This window comes from Centroberyx gerrardi, chromosome 3 (genome assembly GCF_048128805.1).
Source record: "Centroberyx gerrardi isolate f3 chromosome 3, fCenGer3.hap1.cur.20231027, whole genome shotgun sequence".
Classification (NCBI taxonomy): domain Eukaryota; kingdom Metazoa; phylum Chordata; class Actinopteri; order Beryciformes; family Berycidae; genus Centroberyx; species Centroberyx gerrardi.
Genome location: NC_135999.1, coordinates 9,431,124 through 9,451,295, shown reverse-complemented (window position 1 = coordinate 9,451,295; position 20,172 = coordinate 9,431,124). Strand labels below are relative to the sequence as shown.

Below are 20,172 nucleotides of genomic sequence, written 5' to 3'. Positions count from 1 at the left end.
CTGAGATCACAGTTCTTCATAATCTGGACACAATCCAGCCACAATATGGATACAAGCAATGCAAAGGGATGGAGAGGAAGAATGGGGAAGCCTAGTGTGGACATACAGCGATGTGATTCTATAAAATGTGTAGATTCAGATCTCGACAACCACGTCAAAATGACAAGTGTAATCGTAGCCTAATAGTGTTTCACTCTATTTTTTAAAATACAGCTAACTGAAATTCAAATATATCGAAAAGGAATGATTCTCAACACCGTACTATTTTGTAAGAAAAGGTCTTAGAATATAGCTCATAACTTCATTGGTTTCCAATTGTGTGCTTTTCCTTGATGCTAGCTATCATATTGCATCTTAAGAAAGTGTCACTTATTAGCAGGTGGATAGTTTTCAATTTCACACACCTAGAACATCTGTGTGTTGGGAGTGATTTCTGGACACCACTGAAAAATAAGGGGTTCACTTTTTCTTGTTTTCTTACACCAGCATACAAAGAATAAACACTTAGAAAAACAAAATATTTTATTCAATTTTATCATTAAGAGTATTATACATTTTTGCATTGAAACAAGCTTCATTTTGGTATGGTCAGTCATGTGTGTGTGTGTGAGTGTGTTTTTGTTCTGCAAAGGATCTTGATTGAATATGTTTAATGCCTCCATACTTGAAGAGATATCTTAATGTGACCCTTGGTTGTTGTACACGTTTGCTTTGAGTCGTGCGATAGGATTCGACCGATAGTTGCGTTAGAAAAGGAAGACGGCTTTAAAAGCATATGGAGACATTTCCAAACTATACAAACAAGATCCAGGGGGTTTGTTCTGAGAAGAGGTCAGGCATGTGTTTGAGAAGCACTTTTTGGTTGAGCTTTGAGGCAATGCTTGAGAGATGGCCTTGCTGGTGATGAGCCTGTATGTCTGTTAATGTGGCTGTGTGTGTGTGTGTGTGTGTGTGTGTGTGTGTATACATGTGGGGAGCAAACTGATGTGTATAAGAAGCAATGGACTGTATATGGAGAAATGTACTTGCAGCTGCTGTGTGTATGTGTGTATGTGTATATGTGTGTGTGTGTGTTCGTTCAGAAGGAGAAGTATTTGGTGAACCACTCCTGCTTTAGCCCCTCTGTCCCCCTCTGCTCCAGATACGGGCCCCTAAAAAAAACACAGGAAACAATCAGACACACTGACTTTTTGAATCATAATGAAATATTGCTACACTCTGGTTCAGGGTTTAAAGTGATGTTGATTCTCTGTTATCTGTTGTTCCGGTAGAGGAGATTGGAGAATTGTGGTTTTTTTACTCTCTCCATTCACTGCCATTATATGGCGAAACAGGTCTCAAAATACATGAGCGAATGCCACAGATTGAATGAACACAGATTCTTACAATATATAAAAAACTAGTCTCTCACTTTGCAATTATTGGTAAACATACTATTTTCTTTGTTTCATCAGCATAAATTTCATCCAACCGGGTTTGGTTTTACACTTGTTCAAACTAAAAGGTTTAATAAACATAAAGAAAACAATTCACTTAAAGACAATTCAGCAACATGACTAGTTTTGTCATATATTGTCAGAATCTGCTTTGTTTGCATTCGTTTATGTGCTAGAAGTGTGATTTTGAGACTTGTTTCGCCATATAATGGCAGTGAATGGAGAGACAAAAAAACGCAATCTCCAATCTCCTCTACCAGAGCAGAGAATTGCCGATTTTGGGGTTATATCATTGTTCAGGAAACTACACAGCCCAAGGTACTACCACAGTTCAACATCACTTTAGATCTTCTGAGCTTTGTGCTTATTTTGAGACCGGCGACAATCACAGCCGCGATGCGAAAATGCCGATACCTGACTGGCTGGGCCTGCAGGTACGGACGCGGCTCCTGGGAGGAGGGGGATACGTAGCGGATGCCCGCCTGCGGGGAAGGGCAGACGGGGAGCGGGGCGGTGGGGGCCGGGGTGGGAGGGGTGCAGGAGGCGCGGGACCTGGCGGAGCGAGGCAGGGAGGGCGAGGAATGTTGGCTGAGGGAGAGGGAGGTGTGTTTGTGCGGGAGGGAGGAGGTGGAGTAGTGCGGGGAGGCCTGGGGGTGGGAGGGGGAGGGGTGGGGCAGGGTGGAGGAGGAGTGCTGATGAGGGGAGGAGGAGGAGGAGGGGGGGGGAGGAGGAGGAGGAGGAGGAGGGGGGCATGAAGAGGCTCCTGTCGTAAGCGGCGGTGCTGGGGATGCTGGTGACGCGAGGGGGAGACTCCTCCACACGCTTCCTCTGCCGGCACAAAACAGTCACAAACAGTGGGATGAGAGAAGGAAAAGATGTAATGTTGGCGAGTCCAGCTTTCTCCGGACAGAGCGCTCACTTGGTGCTCTTCAGGAGACTTCGTGTTTCACTCTTAAGTTTCAATTCATCACTGTCCATACCTGATACCAGAATTTAATATGGGCAAATAGGGCGAATCTGCAGCGTCTCAGTTAGTGAGAATGGGATGCTCTTCTCTGCTGCAGCCCCACTTTGTGATTTAGGCTGATAAGATGGTTGTATTTTTACATGAAAATCTTGCCTAGTGTAGCTTTAACCATATAAAACATACATTTAGCATAAAAACAAAGCTCAAGTTACCTAAAGATCAATACTCAATTTCACAAAAATGATACAGTAGATGATTAAATGTACTTTGTAAGGACCAATTTTTCATCTGGTAGGCAACTCATTTTTGAAAGAAACATTCACAGCTTAATTAGAATAAAAGCTGTGTAACGGACACATTACACAGAGGGGGCGAGGCTTTGCGACAGACTGCTGATCTGTTGAGGAGGCGTGCTCCAACATTTCGCTGCGTCGCGCTGCAGAAGCCGAAGTTGGCTCCGGCCCAGTGAGCCATCCTGGCCGCAGGGAAGCTTATGTTAATGAATACATTATGTGCACAACCGCGGCACGAGACCAACACAGCGACTCACCCGCATGGTTGGCGTGACGCTCCCGGGGCGGGATTTGTTGTCACGGAGCCTGAGGGTGCTGTTGTCCCCGGCAACAGGAGGGTGGAGCTGCAGCTGATGCCTCTCTTCCTGGAGGGAAGGAGGATGGGGAGAGCAGGGACTTTCACTGGCCTTGTTCACAGTTGTTGTTGTTGTTGTTGTTGTATGAGCGTCCTGTCTAGAGGGTGAACTTGTATGCCAAGCTGCCTCATGCCACACAGACGGTAGATAAGCCACTCTGGCACAAGACGCCTTACTATTAAAAAATTCCTCTATTTATTTGTGTGCATGATCAAAGATGTTTAATGGAGGAGCTGTTAAATTTCAATTTTGTTTGAATGGCACATTTTCAAAAATCTGTCCTTTTTTACAGGCAGTTTCAGACTGACTACAGTCAATGCATCACAACTGGACTTGGTTTTGATTGGCTCCCCTCACTAAACAATCTTCCAATCAGGCCAGTTTGCAGCATTTGAACTGGAAAGCGTCCACTCAGCAGTTTCTCCTCATTTCAATTAGGGCTGGTGTTGTCGGCCAATCAGGGTTCAGTTTGATGATTGTTCGGCCTGTGAGAACTTAGTCTTCACATTCATTCAGTAAATACCCTTTAAACTACTGATGTAACAATTCAATCCAATGACTAGATTCTATTTCGATTCTTTCAGCAAAGATTCAATGCATCATAACTTTCTGCCCACGATTCGATTAATTTCGATACTCCCAAAATGTATAACAAATAAAAAGTAACTTAACTAATTCAGTCAGCAATAACTAAACATATGTAAACCTTACACCAAGGTACTAGTTCAAAATTACATTTATTTTCAAGGCAAAACTTAAAGCTTCAAACAATGTTTCTTTAGTATATTTTCAACAACTTTTTCTCTCCTACACCCTTTCCACCTTCTCTTTAACTGTACAGAACAGCTCATAACACCTTAATGTGATATTAATCCAACTCTTCAAATCGATGCACTTTGCTTGCTCAGCCTCAAATCGAGATGCATCAACGCTTTTTTACACCCCTACCTTTAAACTACATTATTTGCAAAACATCATGAAGAACTGTTCTTATCCTGAGCCGGTGTGTATTTGAAAACCAAATCATGAAAACTGAATAATATGGGTCCAAGTTTCCATTGGCTGCCTGCCTGTAGTTCCTTGGACTGGGGCGGTGTGGGATTAAAATGAGAAAATGATTGATATGAATTGATGGTCAGAGTGTGTGTGTGTGTGTGTGTGTGTGTGTGTGTGCGTGCTCTCACCACCAATCGCTTGATGAGCTGGTCTCTCTCTGTCAGTCTCTCCTGGAGTCTCCCCAGCTGCAGCTCATCACACCGAGGGTCTCTCCTCCTGCACCTGTCTTCCCGCTCACGCAGCCTGGAAAGCACACACATATATACGCACACACACACACACATCCCATCATACACACACTCTTTCCCTCATACCTGTCCTCTTGTCATCCGTGTTAGGGCAAGCAGTTTATATTCAGCTTACACTCAGATTATCCCGGCTGGAGCTCTCATCATCACCCTGACATCTGGCGCTCTGTAACCTGTCATACTGTGTGTGTGTGTGTGTGTGTGTGTGTGTGTGTGTGTGTGTGTGTGTGTGTGTGTCCACCCCGTACTCACTCCTTCTCCAAGGCCACTATGCGAGCCTGCAGGTGTGTCTGGGCGCTGCTGTATTCAGAGACCAAGCTCTGCATTTCCTTCTTGTGCTCTCTCTTGATCTCCTCCACCTCCTCCCTCCTCTTCTCCTCCACCTCCTCCTCCTCTTTCGTGTCCTCGTCCTTCTTCTCCTCCCAGTGCTTCTGGGACTCCTCCAGTTTCTCCATCTCCACCCGCAGCTTCTCCACCTCCTCCTTCAGACGCTGCGCCTCCTCCTCCAGCTGGGCGTCCCTCTTCGTCAGCGTTTCTGACGCTTCCTCTTCCTCTTTCTCCTCGGCTTCCGACTCCTCGTTGATCAACCTAGAGGAAAAGAGAGGAGGGGAAGATAGAAGAGGAGAAGGGTGGAATGGTCTAAAACAATAAAAATGAATAGCGGTCATTTGTATTTTCCAACTCAAACTCCCCATTCGCCTTATTTCACATTTGGGTTGGGCAACTGGACGAAGACATCAGGGATCGGCGATGGTGGAAATCCCCTTGCTGATTTAAATTAACTTTGGTAATTCAACATGTAGCTTAGTCCAAGACAGTCAAACACACAGGGACAAAAATTATTTTTTATTATTTTTTATTTACAGCCAGCACAGCCTTCCTCAGGGTGTGGCTGGTTTCGTCCCACTTGAGTGTCTTGTGCTACTGCTTCCTATTGGGAACGCACCGCAACCTAACCCTAACCCTGACATCAGTTTTTGTCTTGACTGCGAGGACTTCAATTCTAATAATTTATCCATTATTTATCATTTAAAATGTAAAAATGCCCCTTCCTTTCACATGTAAATTGTTCCTTTCCTTACTTTTCCTTCACTTGCTCCTTCAGAGTGGCGTTCTCCCTCTGCAGCTCCAGCACAGCGCAGCGACTCTCATCCAGCTGTCGCTCAAATACCTGCCACTGGTTCTGCTGCTTCAGGTCCTGCACACACACACACACACACACACACACACGCACAAAGCATACACACAGTACTTTCATTCACATTGTCAGTATCTCCACAAAGTCCACTTTTTAGGATTTCTGACTAATTTTGCCGTAGACCCTCACACATTTTGATGGTTTGATCCCCGGGACATGAAGCATATTCTCTGCATGTGGAGGATAAAGTCAGCTGTGAATCGCCTCTGTGCGCACACATGCATACATATTTGTTTGATTGTGTGTGTGTGTGTGTGTGTGTGTGTGGTTGTGTGAGAGAGAGAGAGAGAGACATGAGAGACAGACAAAGAAACAGAGGATAGTATGAGTGTGTGGGCATCCATTTGTATGCGCATACATGTCTTTGTGTGTGTGTGTGTGTGTGTGTGTGTGTGTGTGTGTGTGTGTGTGTTACCTGTTGCAGGGCCATCATCTGTGTGTGTGTCTGCAGTTCAGCCTGTAGGTCTTCTATCTGCTGCATGTGTCGCTGGGTCATCTGTCTGCTCCACTCTGTATGCTGCTGGGTCAACTCCGCACGCTGCTTATCTGATAATACATAATACACACACATACACACACACACACACACACACACACAAGCGTACACACAAAAATGATACGGAAAACAAAATCAATGTTGCCCACTGGTACAGGTACCCTTCTGCTGTTGCCATGGTGAAGTGTATCCATGGCAATAGGAACTTCACTGTAGAATTTGTAATCTCAATGTGTATAACATTGTGTGTGTGTGTGTATATGAGTGTGTGTGAGAGAGAGAGAGAGAGAGGCAGACAAAGAAAGAGACACGAGAGTGAGTGTGAGTGTGCATCTGTGCATATACGTGTGTGCATGTGCTTATGCTTATGCTTGTGTGTGTGTGTGTGTGCGTAAGTGTGTTACCTAGCTGCAGATGGTGCAGTGTCTGTAGTCTGTTCCTCTCAGACAGCAGGTCTTCTTTAGCCTGTCTCTCTAAAGCCTGCAGCGCCATGGCAGGACTGTGTCTCTCCTCAGCTACAGACTGGGTTTGGGGCTCCTCCAACACATGAACACAGGCAAGGTCCTTTTACAAGAGCCGCATGCTTTCGGGACACACAAACATACCTAACCACGCACATATTGCACCCTTAAACATGTATACAAACGTACACATAAATAACAGTACACCGCCTCTCCACTCCGCTCCTGCTATCGTCAAAGCAACTAAATTATTCATCACAGAGAAAACCTTTGGAAGAGTGTACATACAGTATGTGATTTTTTTAACGTGCACGTGCGCACGCGTCCGCTTGTGTGTGCGTACCTGCAGCTGCTCCCTCATTTTCTTGTTAATCTCCTTGGTCTCTTGGACCTCCTTCCTCAGCCTGTCAATCTCAGGGTTGCCGTGGCAATCATCTCCCAGGCCCGCCCTCTTTTTATCCGCCTGCAATGACATGAGAGACAAATGTGACACGTCAAAAGGTAGTATCATCCGGTCGGCAGCTGAAGGTAAAAGATACAGTGAGGGATCATTCAAAAGTCTAAACCAATGGAATATGAGTCAGGGAGAGAAAGCCAATTTTATTTGATGGGAGGGGTGCGGTGGGAGTTCATTTCATGGGGACTTTAAAGCAGAAAGCAGCTTCATCAAATAAGTAGTTAAGTCCATCAAAGCTGGACAAGCTGCTTGTACACTTTGCTTATATCAGTGATTCTCAATCCTCTCAATCCAGCCACGGGTTTAGATGGTTTTAGTACTCACCTGAGACTGATCGGTTAGCTGGCCCTGCAGCTCGTCTAGCTGGGTCTGCAGCTCCTGCTCTCGGCCCTGCCATCTCTGATCGCCCTCGGCAACGGCGGCATTCAGCTCTATCCTGAACTCTGCCCGGAGACGCTCCTCGCACTCTGCCCTGGAGGCGTACATCACAACGAGAAATAAGGCTGGAGTTAACCTGTACACTCAATTACTAATCATTTATTTGTCCTGCACTATACTGTTTGGCTATGCTTGAGAGGTAGAAGCATTTTCTAGATGCTTTGTGTCCTGTCCTGTCTCCTTGGATTGGTATTTCTGGTTTAGTGGACATTTGAACCCATAACGTTGCAGGTACACCAGGCACCTTGGCCTTCTGTCTCTTTATCTTCGTCTCAAACTACATGTCAGAACATTTCATGCCCCTCAACTTAGACCTTCCCCATTGGCCTTTTAAGAGGAGAGCAGGGAGGAAATACGAGGAGAATCAAGAAAAGACTTTGTAGTGTGAGCCTAAGCAATCCTGGCTGCATCACGGTTAGTCTGCTACCTGATCCTGTCCTCAATGTGCCGCTGGCTCTGCTCTAGCAGGCTCCTCTCCGTGTTGAGCCGGCTCTGTTCCAGGACTTTCTCCTCCAGCCTGTGTTTGTCGGCCCTCAGGGACGCTATCTCTCTCTGCTGCCGCTCCCTCTGCCGCTCCCCCTCTTCCTGTAGCCGAGCCAGTCGGCCCTGAGTCTGACGCAGCTCTTCCTCCGAACGAGAGCAGCGCGGTCCGCATGTGGGCGGGGCTTCGGGGCCCACCTTTTCTTTGTTGTCTTGCTGTTGGATTACTGACTCCAGCCTACGGATCTGAGGTTAGGAAAAATTCTGATCTTTACAAATTTAAATGAACATTTTTGGAGTGAGAGTTTTTAGGTGGTGTAGGCAATACTTTACATGTAATTTATGGTGAGCCGTGTACTTTGACCTCTCACCTCATTGGTGGCGTCCTGCAGCTTCGTCCTAAGCTCCTCCCTCTCTCTCTCCAGCCCCCTGTGCACCTCCTCACTGCTTCTCCTCTCCTCTTCCAAACGCATACACACCTGCCAAGCACATCCATCGTCATAAAAACAATTTCATTAACCATTCGGATTCTTTTTAGCGTTTTAACTCAACCACACTATCATCAGCTTATTACTTAGGCTAATTAATTTAGTTAACATGAAAAGCGCATTACAAGCCTCAAAAGGACCAGGCCATACATATGTGATGAAATCTTTCCTCATCTGTACATTTACACTTGAGAGAAATAAATGCTCTTTTCATGAGACAGACTGAGCGGATGAAACCCTGTGAAAGCTTTGACCCCATAGTGATATCATTTATTAATCCATTTTAGTCATTAAGGGAAGGAGACGGGTTAAGAAGCATTCTTACACCAACTGAGACAACTGAGACGTGGATTGTGGAAAAGGAGGTTCATGTCAATACTAGAGATGTGTAAGGCACAACCTTGTATGAATGACGAATGACGAAGGTTGTGTCTTACACATCTCTGACTCATAGCATCATAGTACACTATCTTGGAGGATCCAGTGGTCACTAGTGTAGAGGCATCAGATCTGGCATGCTGACCTCTTGGTTGGTCTTTTTCTCTGAGCTCAGAGCCTCCTGGGCGTTCTGCAGTTCCGCCGCGTGTCTCCTCATCACCTCCTCTATCGCCCTCCGCACCTGCTCCTTCAACCGCTTCCTGTCCTCCTCCGCCTTCTCCACCAATCTCTTCTTCTCCTCTTCCAGCTTTTGCTGCAGACTGGCTTTCTCCACCTCCACCTGCTCTTTGTTCCCGTCCAGCTGTGAGCGCACGCGGACCCTCTCCACTTCCAGCTCCCTGCGCAGCCGTTCCACCTCTTCCTCCTTCTCTCTCCTCAGGCGTTCTTTGACCTCTTCCACTTCTTTGTGCAGCGCGTCCTTCTCCTCGTCTCTCTCCTTACGCAGTCTGTTTCTGTCTCTCTCCAGCTGATCCTTCTCCTGCTCTCTCTCCTTCTGCAGGCTCTCCCTCTCTTTTTCTATCTCTTTCTGCAGTTTATCCCTCTCGTCATCGGCGTGTTTCTGGACGCGCCGCAGCTCCTCCGTCTGGGCTCGTACCATCTCAGAGCGCAAACTGGACAGGGTCTCAGCATGCTACACACACACACACACACACACACACACACACACACACACACACAAGAGGAGTTATTCTAGACAATTGCCAGTTTTATGTTGATGAGCTTCTTGTGTGGGCATAGGGTAGAAGTATGTGTTCATGCATGTGTATGTATTTGTTTGTGTGTGTGAGTGCGTGTGTGTGTGTGTGTGTGTGTGTGTGTTACCTGGCGTATCTGCCGGGCGTGGTCACTGTTTCTACCACTGGTCTGCAGCTCCAGCTCTCTGTTCCTGCTCTGCAGACGGCTCACCTGGCTCCTCATCTCATCCACCTCAGTACACACACACACCTCGCAGCCCCCACGGCTCAGCAGTTCCGCTGACACACACACACACACACACACACACACACACACACACACACACAAACACAAAATAAACACCAACAAACAACGTGAAAACAAGCATACACATACGTGCACATTACACAATCACACACAAGCATATTGATTGATTATGCATAATAGAAACTGAATGGATTTACAGCAGAACAAGACTGAGTGCAGAAAAACTTACAACACATTCATTCTCATGCAATAAATTTGGGGGTGTTTTTGCTGACTGGGTATGATGACACTTTGATGAAACTGTTTGCTTTTGTCGAGGGTGAGTAATGTTTTGCGTTTGTTGCATTTTCTGTATATATATCATAATGGCGTGAGGAGGAAACTTAATTAAGCCGAGTCAAAATGAATGATGGAAATGCATTGAAGTGACTGAGCTCAACTGAATTTAACCAATATGAGCTTCCTTTGACAGACAGGCAGGCAGACAGGTGAACAGGCAGACAGACAGGCAGGCAGACACAGACAGACAGACAGACCGGATGACTACCTGCTCTGCTCTGCAGCTCGTCCTCCTGCAGCAGCAGCCTCTCCTTGGCGACCGCCAGCTCCTCCTCCGCCCGCTTAGCCCCGCCCTCTGCCTCGGAGACACGCCTCCGACCCAGTTCCACCTCCTCCTCCAGGTCCTTGGAGAGGGAGGCGTCAACGGCCGGAGGGGGAGTTCGGTGCGAGGAGGGCGACGCGGAGAAGTATCGCGGGCGGCGCAGGGGGAATAGAGACAGACAGGTGAGGGAGAGAGAGAGAGAGAGAGAAACCGACAGGGGAATTTGAGACAGGTAAGAGCGAGGAAAGGAAGAGCGCGAGTAAGTGAGAGACAGGGAGGGTGATAGGGAAAAAAGATGTAGAACGAAATGTGGTGAGTCAGGGAGCCATCTAGCCCAGCTGTGAGCCTTTAATGGTCTGCTGTGAGGGCTTATGTCAGCTCTGTGCCAGCTCTCATAGGGCTTCTTAATGCTCATGTGCGAGGCGGTAATGGTGGTGGTGCAGCGAATCTATCCTGCTCAAACTACTCATTAGCAGACAGTTGGCAGAGGGAATAGCACTCAGGGAGGGCAGCCTGTGGTTAGACAAGCAAGATCTCTCTCTCTCTTTCTCTCTCTCTCTCTTTCCCATCAAGACCATCATTAGCTGGGTACATCAGAGACAGGGAGCTGGAACATTTCAATTTCTTTTCACCTCCCTATGCAGAACATTATATTTTAGTATGACTATGAATGACAGGTGTGTGTGTGTGTGTGTGTGTGTGTGTGTGTGTACCTGTATTCGCTCCTGCAGCTTCAGAGTGCTCCTCTTGCCCTCGTCAAGCCTCTCCAGGTGACTTTCCACCTCTGCCTCCGCCCTCTTCACTCTTTCCCTCAGCGCGCTGTGCATCCCTTTCTTCTCCTCCTCCTCCCTCTCTTCCCACCTCCGCCGCTCCTCCCTCCGCTCCGCCTCCATCCTCTTCCTCATTCCCTCTTTCTCCTCGGTCAGGGCGCTCATCTTTCGCTCCCATCCGTCCCGCTCCTCTTTCACCGCTTTCCTCTTCTCCTCCTCCGCTCGATCCCGCTCTTCCTTCAGCGCGCTCACCTCCTCCAAGAGCGCCTTCACTCTCTCCAGGTCCTCCCGCTCCTCCGTCTTCCTCTCCTCCTCCCCTTTCTTTTTCTCCTCCTCTCCTCGCTTCCTCTCGTCCTCTCCTCTCTTCCTCTCCTCTTCGGCCGCTTCCCGTAGCTGCTCGCACTGGGCGTCCAGCTCTTGGACCTGCTCCCCAGCCTTGTCCAGTTCTTCACCCAGCCGCAGGCTCTCGTCCTGGGCAGCGCTGAGCTGGGTCTTGGCCTCCTGGAGCTCCTCCTCTGCAGCCTGGAGCCTCTCCTCGAACCCCTTTCTGAGCTCTGCCTCAGCCTCACGCTCCCTTGCCTCTACCTGGTAGCGGAAGCTCTCAAAGTCTGCCTGTACCTGGAGGCACAGAGGGAAACATGTTACAGGCTGGACTCATATACACTCAGTGGCTACTTTATTAGATACACCTCACTAGTACCGAGAAGGACCCCCTTTAGCCTGAGTTCTTCATGGCATGGATTCAACAAGGTCCTGGAAATTCACTGGGATCTTGGTCCATGCTGACTCCATAATGTCACAGTTTTTGTGGTGGCACATTCATACTATAAACACCTCATCCCAAAGGTGCTCTATTGGATTGAGATCTATGGACTGTGCAGGCCATTGGAGTAAAGTAAAGTCTCCGCTATGTTCCTGGAACACCTTGAGCCGATGAGTGCTTTGCGAACCTGGTGCATTATCCTGCTGGAGGGATAAAGGCAAAGGGCAGACTGTGTCCATGAAGGAATCCACCCGGTCAGCAGCAATGTTTAGCTTTGCTGTGGCATTCAAACGACTGATACTATTGATACTAGGCTCAATTGATACTAATGGGCCTAATGCCTGCCAAGAAAACATTCCCCACACTGTTACACCACCAGCTGCCTGTAGTGCTGACACCAGGCAGGATGGACACATGGATTCACGTTATTTATGCCAAATTCTGACCATGCTATCAACATGCCGCAAGGGAATCCAGGATTCATTGGCAATGTTTTTCCACTCTTCAGTCATTCAGTTTTGGTGATTAAAACCCGTCTTCTGCTACTGTACCTCAGCTACTTCAAGGTTTGACAAGATGTGTGTTCTGAGATCCTCTTCTGCACACCACTGTTACACTAAGATGTTATCTGCATACTTGTGGCCCGCCTGTTAGCTTGAGCGAGTCTTGCCATTCTCCTCTGACCTCTCTCATCAACAAGGTATTTCGCCCTCAGGACTGCCACTGACCGGATGTTTTTTGTTTATTGCACCATTCTCAGTAAACTCTAGACACTGTAGTTTAAAAAAATTCAAGGAGGTCAGACATTTCTGAGATGCTGGGACTGGTGCATCTGGCATCAACAAACCTACCACATTAAAAATTGCTTAAATCATGCCCATTCTAACATTTAGTCAGTTACTGCACCTCTCGACCCTGTCTGGATGCTGTATACCTATGCTTTATATACAATGACTCACTGTCTGGAGGAGTGAGCTATTTGCATAAACGGAGAAATGTACCCGGTAAAGCAGCCACGGAGTGTCATGTCTCACATAGACATGTACCTAAAGAGACAGCCAGACAAAGGGATCACCAGGCTGATCCCACACAGACAGACAGACACAGAGGGTGCACTCATTTAAGGGCTTACAGTCAGGCGGGTGGAGTTTACACTAATTTTCATATGGACCCTTGCAGCGGCAGGCTCCTGATCTACCTGCTCTGAATAATCGCCAGAACTGGCCAACAACCAAAACAGAAAGCCACATGGCGGAGGACGAGCAATCTGACGAATAAACACTCAGAACTCTGCAGTTCAATGAAAAAATTAAAACCCATGTACATTTCTTTATCTGTTGAGTCGTTAAGATGCATCTTTTCTCCAAAGAGCTCATAAAAGAGCCATGTAGATTTTCATGATTGGTGTTGCTGTTTTATTGGGGAGCGTGACATGTAAATTAGGCATGAACTCTTACACTGGGTAAAGTTATAGGCTATCTAAACAAGATTAACTATTATAGACTAATTTAAACCACATTCAGCGGCAGTAATTCTCTTCTTCTCACTCTATCTGTCATGTTAGGGGCGAGTTTGATTTGCTGCTCCTGCTGGCTACTTATGCCCTCAATTACAGCAATACTCCCCGACTCCCCGCCCTTACTGGTGTCTGCTTGTCATGACCGGGAGGGTACTCTTACACACACACATACACACACACACACACACACATACCTGGGCTCCAACTCTCTGCTGCTCATCAAGAGACTCCTGGAGATCTAGGAGGCGTGTCCTAAGCACTGACCCCTCCCCTTCATGACACGTCTCCATGATGACGCGGTGCAGCTCTTCCTGGTGGGCGTGGTTCAGGGCCTGCAGGGCCGCCTCCTGCTCCTCATTCTTAGTATTCAGAGAATAAATCACCTGGAGAGTGTGAGCGAACAAGAGGGAGGGAGGGATGAAGAGAGAGAGAGAGTATATATTATATATACTGTAATGAGATCTGGGGTTTTACCTCTCCACATTGAAACAGGACGTTTTGTTGGGACTGTTGAATATGAGAGGATTTGTACAATGTGTGATTTGAATGTGGTGGAGGATGAGATACATTTTGCATTCGATTTCTATTCTATTGTTATGACCAACTGAGGAGTGATCTGTTTTTGAAAATTATGCAGGATGTAGATTTCATTGGAATGACTGATGCAGAGAGACTGAAATGGTTATTTGAATATGAAATATTTGTTTTTGCAGAGAAGAGAAGAGAAGAGAAGAGAAGAGAAGAGAAGAGAAGAGAAGAGAAGAGAAGAGAAGAGAAGAGAAGGCTTGGGGAAAGCATTTCTGTTCAGGCTGGTGTAGTCTCTCTGCAGATGTTTCTTTTTCACTGTATGTAGAATATCAGGCTATTTGCTCCTATCTAAGGAGCTGTTAGGCTTTGGGACCCCCGGAGGGAGGGATTGGTCCCATTGGGCCCGGATCTATCCACCTGTCACTCATGGTCCCCGATCCTCATGTGTACCGGAAATGGTCTTTGGCTGTGTTAATTACCATTTATTTTCCTGTAATGGACTCTTGTAATTCCATGTGGGAATTACAAAGGCCACACTGTGGCAGGACACAATAATTAATCATTCATTCATTTGTAAGGCACAGCCACTGTGAGGGCTTGTATGTTTTTTTTGGGGGGGCAAATTTCTGTTCTAAACATCTGAGTTTTTAACACATTTCTGTTAAAAATCTCCATACTGTTTTTATCACTGTACAAGCTACCTCATGTCATTTTAAACCTGTTCTGAGTGCTGAGAAAACAAACTGATGCTTACAAACTTGAAAAAAAGACCCAGAAATCTTTCATCTATTGTTACCATGGAAAGCAAAGTGATTGACATGTTTTAATCTTACAGATATTTAGGAATTTTAATTGATGACTGTGTCTCCTTCAGGCTACATATTCAGCAGCTTGCTAAGATATTAAAGCCGGAATTGGGATTTTATTTTAGGAATAAGTAATGTTTTTCTTTTGCAGTTAAAAAGGTTCTGGTCACTGCCACTTCCCCAGTACTTGATTATGGTGATGTTTCATATTCACATGCCTCCTCCCAATGTCTTCATGCCTTAGGCATTGTGGATCATGGAGTTTGAGGTTTATTACTGACTGTAAAGCTCTCACTCATCGTTGTGTCTTTTATGCTTGGGTTGGCCTCCCTTGTCAACTCATGGACTTCATTGGTACATTTTTTTTTCTATAAGGCCATTCTGGGTCTGCTTCCTGATGTGTGTGGTCTTATAGCTCTAAAAACTTGAGTTGGCTATCTGTCCCTAAAGTCAGAAGTGAATGAGGCAGAAGTGCTTCCATGCACTTTTCCATCCTCATGGAACTAACTGCAGGATGATTTAAAGCTGGAACAGCTTCTCTTTCTTGGTGAGTTTAAACTGATATTGAAGGATCTTCTGGCAGACTCAGTAAGAAGAGGTATTTGCTTTGTGTAGTCGAGATTAAAACAGGTTTGGCCTATAAGCCTGCTTGTTTGATATTGGACTACTGCCTTTTGGAACACTTATAGAGCAACTTGTTCTCTGTTTTTTGTGACTTTGACTACATTTTGATCATAAATTGTTTGACTTTACTCTTTCTTTTATGTGAGTTTGACTGGATTTGACTTTTTTATATATGTATGTTATTGTAACTGTCCCACTGAGCAAGTTTACATTGATTAGCCTTTTAAAAGACGTCTAAATGGTTATAGACGTCATAAGGTTTAAAATTGAAAGTTTAGTAGACATCTATGTCTTAGACTACGTCTTCTGGGGTATATAACAAAAATAAAGCATTATCTTGTACATAAGGACTTCTCTGATGCATATGTTTGATGTTTACAGCTGTTTATGCTCTGTTTAAATATATAATAAAGTATTTGCTGCTTGGTATGAAACTGGGCTATACATAGCCAAAAACAATCCTGGGCTTTATGAGAGCTAACACATCATGTTTGCCTTGATGCAGCTTCCTTGGCCAGGTCTTCCTTTGAAAAAAAAAAAAGATTCTCAATCTGAATTGGGCTGACCTGGTTACAGAGTACATTCTCCTACTGTGTGGATTCAGATGATTCACGCCATGGCACCGTTTCCTCTATATTCATTTAGCTGTGGTACACCACAACAGCAAGAAGACTGACACCGCTGCTAGTCCATGAACACAAACAAAATGGAGCCAATATTTAGACCTGGCACCCATATGATAACAAATATATATAAAAAAAAAATACAGAAGGTGAGGAGCGCTGCAATGGGTCCTCAGTGTGGGAAGGAGAGGTGCTCTTTGGACGTGGGTGTCAATTCAGTAGGAAACATCAAAAATTGGAAAAATCCACAGAATATGCATAGAAAGGTAATCAAACGGGAATCCCCCAAAAAAACCTCTCTTTTAACGTTTGGAAAGAGATAGAGTGCCTTGGACTATTTTCTTTCTATGCATATTCTGTGGATTTTTCCCATTTTTTGTTGTTTATAAACTAAAACTAACTAAAACTTCCACTAAAACAAAAACTGGGACCAAAACAGGGGGTGACATGGGAACGAAATCATCCCCAAACACAAAAAAATGTCTTATGTGTGTATTGTAAGTGCAGATCTGTGAGCCACTGTGGGCCATGCAGGCTCTGCAGCTCTACAGTGATCCTCCTGCCTGGCAGCATGTGTGGGGTCTCTCTCTGTTCCATGTATAGCAGGTGACTCACATGTGAAATACGGCCCGTTTCGCCGCACTATTCACTTCACCCTCTACGCCGCGTCTACAGTGTCATCATCTGCTCCTACTGACCCTGACGTCTCACTTATCTACTTGCAGAGGTGTGTGTTTGTGTGTGTGTGCACGCGTGTGTATGCGGGGGGACACATGGGCTCGTATTTTACCCAGACGCCTCTCTGTCTGCAGCACACAGCTGGCACAGCACTGCCGGACATTCCCTCTGTGTGTGTGTGTGTGTGTGTGTGTCTGTGCGTGTCACCGCCTCTCTCAGCTCAGGCGGCGTCAACACTGTCTATCCCCCCTCGCTCTACAATGTATTTCACACAGCCCGGCTCCTGATATGGATGATGAATGATATCTCCCCCCAAATACCAATCACAGTGTCGCCTCTCTCTCCTGCCACTCAAACACTTGCATGTCATGCTGGCTATCCAATCACGTCATAGCGCCTGAACTTTGGCTCATGAACTATGACTCATGACTCAGAGGAATGGCGGGGACACCGAATCGAGGACAGCCTCTGAGGGAGGAATGTGTTTGTGTATGTGCGTGTGTGTGTATGTGCGTGTGTGTGTGTGTGTGTGCATGTGCGTGTTTGGCTGTCCTCTTTGGCCAGTTTGACAGGGACAGCAAGGGAGAAGGAGGAAAAAGATAGTGGGAGGGACAGAGGACAATTTTAGCATTGGCTTTTTGAAACTTGTTGGTGATTGGCTGACAGATTGAGAGATAGATTGTAAATCGCCATTGGATCAAATCTAGCCGAGCCATAACTTCTCTCTTTTCAAGTCAAAAATCATTTTCTCTTCATCATAAAAACAGACAATTATGTTTTTCCCTGCTCCGCTTAAGGTTAACATACACTATAAAAAATTCAGTGTGATAAAGGTTAGGATTAAACTTAAGTGTCACATTCATAATCAACTTTCTAGGGGAAAATAATGAGCGCTCCTGGCGTGGCAGCTTGGTCAGAAAGTGGCGAGCGCCTCTCTTGCTACTGTAAATCCCGTCTCCAGATCCCCGTATCGATCCTGCCGGTCGATAATGTTATTCATGTAGCCTCACCGGCCGGTGGCCCTGCCTATTGACAATAACTTCATAGTCAGCAAAGCATGAAATTAATATTCTGTCTACAGTGTAAAGGAGAGCTGAGACCGGGCCGTGGAAACAGGAGTGAGATGTAGAAGGGATGGCTGGTGCACAGGAGAGACAGCCGGACTGTTAGGCAAAGAGACAGGCATGCACACTCTGTCTCTTACATCACCCCCCACCGACACACACACACACACACACACACACACACACACACGCACACACCTACACACATATCAAAGAGGGTACCGGGTGTGCTGGATTACAAAGCAGGGAACATTGTGACAGTGTAAGCAAGATAAGCGCAGGAAATCACATGGACACAGAATTAGACCTGTCAATCAAAAGTGTGGGTGTATACACACACACACACACACACAAACACACTTTAATATGCTACTGTTGATCTCTGTGAGTCGTGTAAAAAGAGACTCCCCTTGTTCTCTCTTCTCCCTGTGTGTGTGTGTGTGTGGCTGCCTGTGTGCGAGCTTATGTGAACATTCAGAACAGCTGGCCCGTCACGGTCAGCTCTTGCTTTCTTCCCCTTGGTTCGTTCCGCCATGTAAACACACTCCGACGTGCTACTGGTTTATCTTTAGCAGCACCCATTCTACCAGGGCAGACCACTCTCACTGGCAGAGAGAGGCAGAGGAGGAGGAAGGGGGGAGGGGAGCGGTGTAAGTCAAGCACGAGTGTGGATGGATGAGAACGAGGGGGGTGAGTTGAGGACTGGGGAGCAGGCAGATATCAGGAGGTGTGTTAAGTACAAGCGAGTGTGTGTGTGTGTGTGTCCGTGTTTACGCACAGGGAGTAAAGGTTATTAAATATATAGGGTTACCGCCACTGACCCATTTCCCACCTCCACTCCACTCCGCACCCTGCCCAAAACACTCAAATAAACCATGTGCCACATGCCCGGCAAACCAAAGCTCAGAGAAAACGCTTACGCCGAAGATCAGATCTGATGATTCTTATATTTCATCGGGGCTCCGGGTCTCGGTGTTATTTACTGTGGTCGTGAAAGCGCTGAAGCAGGCTGACAGGGTTTGCATAAAGTTTCAGGGGAGAAACGACTCCGGGCTTCTGAGGAGAGTTATTAAGATGGAAGGAGAGGAGAGGCGAGGTAGAGGGAGAGTGAGTACAAGGGCTAGGTTGGCAAAATTTATGTCATCCCTAACAAGCGTAGACACAAGTGCTGACCTCTAATCTGTGTCATCTTTGTGTGTGTGTGTGTGTGTGTGTGTGTGTGTGTGTGTTCGTGTCTGTGTGTGTATAAAAAGGAGAGAGCCTTTAAAACAACATTTTAAGCAGGTTAACACGCAAATACAAATGCACATATGTATGGTATTGCACATGTGTGCTCTTGGACACACACACACACACACACACACACACACGCACACACCTATAGGCTGCACTGAGGTGGACACATGGGAAGATGAGAACTGCATAGTCATCAGTAATTGTCATAGCTCAACAAGCTATGGGTCATGCTCTGCCTCTGTAAGCATTATTGTAAAGCAGAGAGGGGGAGAATCCCCATATAGGAATGCTTACTGTATGAAAAGCCAGGAAGATAAAGCTACTGCTGCTGTCAAGCATCCCTGCCTGCGCATAGATATGTGTGCATGCACACAGACAGACACACACACACAATGACAGTGAACGTATATTTGGCTTTCCTCTCAGATTAGGTTGAGAGCTGCAGCCTGCAGCTGCCGGATCAGTTAGTAAAAGCTCTCACTGATTGCTAATGACTTGATAGTGAGCCAGTCACGAAGACAAAAGACAGCCTTGACCCAAGTTTTCATTTGAAAAAACAATGACAAGGGAGGATGCTGGTTTTACTGGCCACCCTGGCCTATATTGTAGATAGACCAGTGACCATCCTGAACAAAAAGCATCATGTTTAATGTTCCTACAGACACATATAGTGTGTTTGCTGTGCTCAATGGTGAGTTTATAAAGACCTTATCATGATTTATCTTATTTGTGTATCTCCTATAGGATCAGTATAGTATTCCTATACATTCCTATAGGGACTTGTATTTTGCTGTGATATTGGTATCCCTCTGAAATGTATTATGGGATGGATGGATGGAAGAGGATATTAGGCTGTATTTCAACGCCAAGGCAGAGTGATCCATCAGATGACCGTGATCAGCCTGACAGGTTCAGAGTGACAGTCCGTCCGGCTGCGCGCCTCCCCCGGTGCCACCGGCAGGTCTTACCTTGGTGAGCTGCGCGATCTTCTTGCACATCTTGCTGTGCATCTGGTAGTCGTACAGCTCCTGCTCGATGTTCGGGAACTCTGCCGCAGTCCCGTTAACGGCGGAGCCCGGCCCGGGGGGCTGTACAGCCTTACCGGCGCCCGAAGCCATAATAACCCCCAGGGGAACTTCCCAGACCGGAGGATAGTCCGAAATAATCCTGCCGCCGCTCAGATGCAAATTCCCCACGAAAATCCTT

At 46.4% G+C, this 20,172-nt stretch overlaps 1 protein-coding gene across 1 annotated transcript; it reads right to left on the bottom strand.

Annotated features, from left to right (window-relative positions):
- Positions 1-1,078: 1,078 nt before the first annotated feature.
- On the bottom strand, positions 1,079-20,084 carry fam184b (family with sequence similarity 184 member B). The gene is given in 19 exon segments (XM_071923276.2): positions 1,079-1,151; positions 1,851-2,170; positions 2,172-2,264; positions 2,954-3,061; positions 4,237-4,351; positions 4,609-4,944; positions 5,439-5,554; positions 5,970-6,100; positions 6,455-6,587; positions 6,855-6,974; positions 7,293-7,440; positions 7,834-8,132; positions 8,258-8,365; positions 8,898-9,443; positions 9,635-9,786; positions 10,302-10,437; positions 11,069-11,743; positions 13,602-13,790; positions 19,935-20,084. Coding segments are annotated over 19 exon segments (3,948 nt in total).
- Between the last annotated feature and the right edge of the window lie 88 nt (positions 20,085-20,172).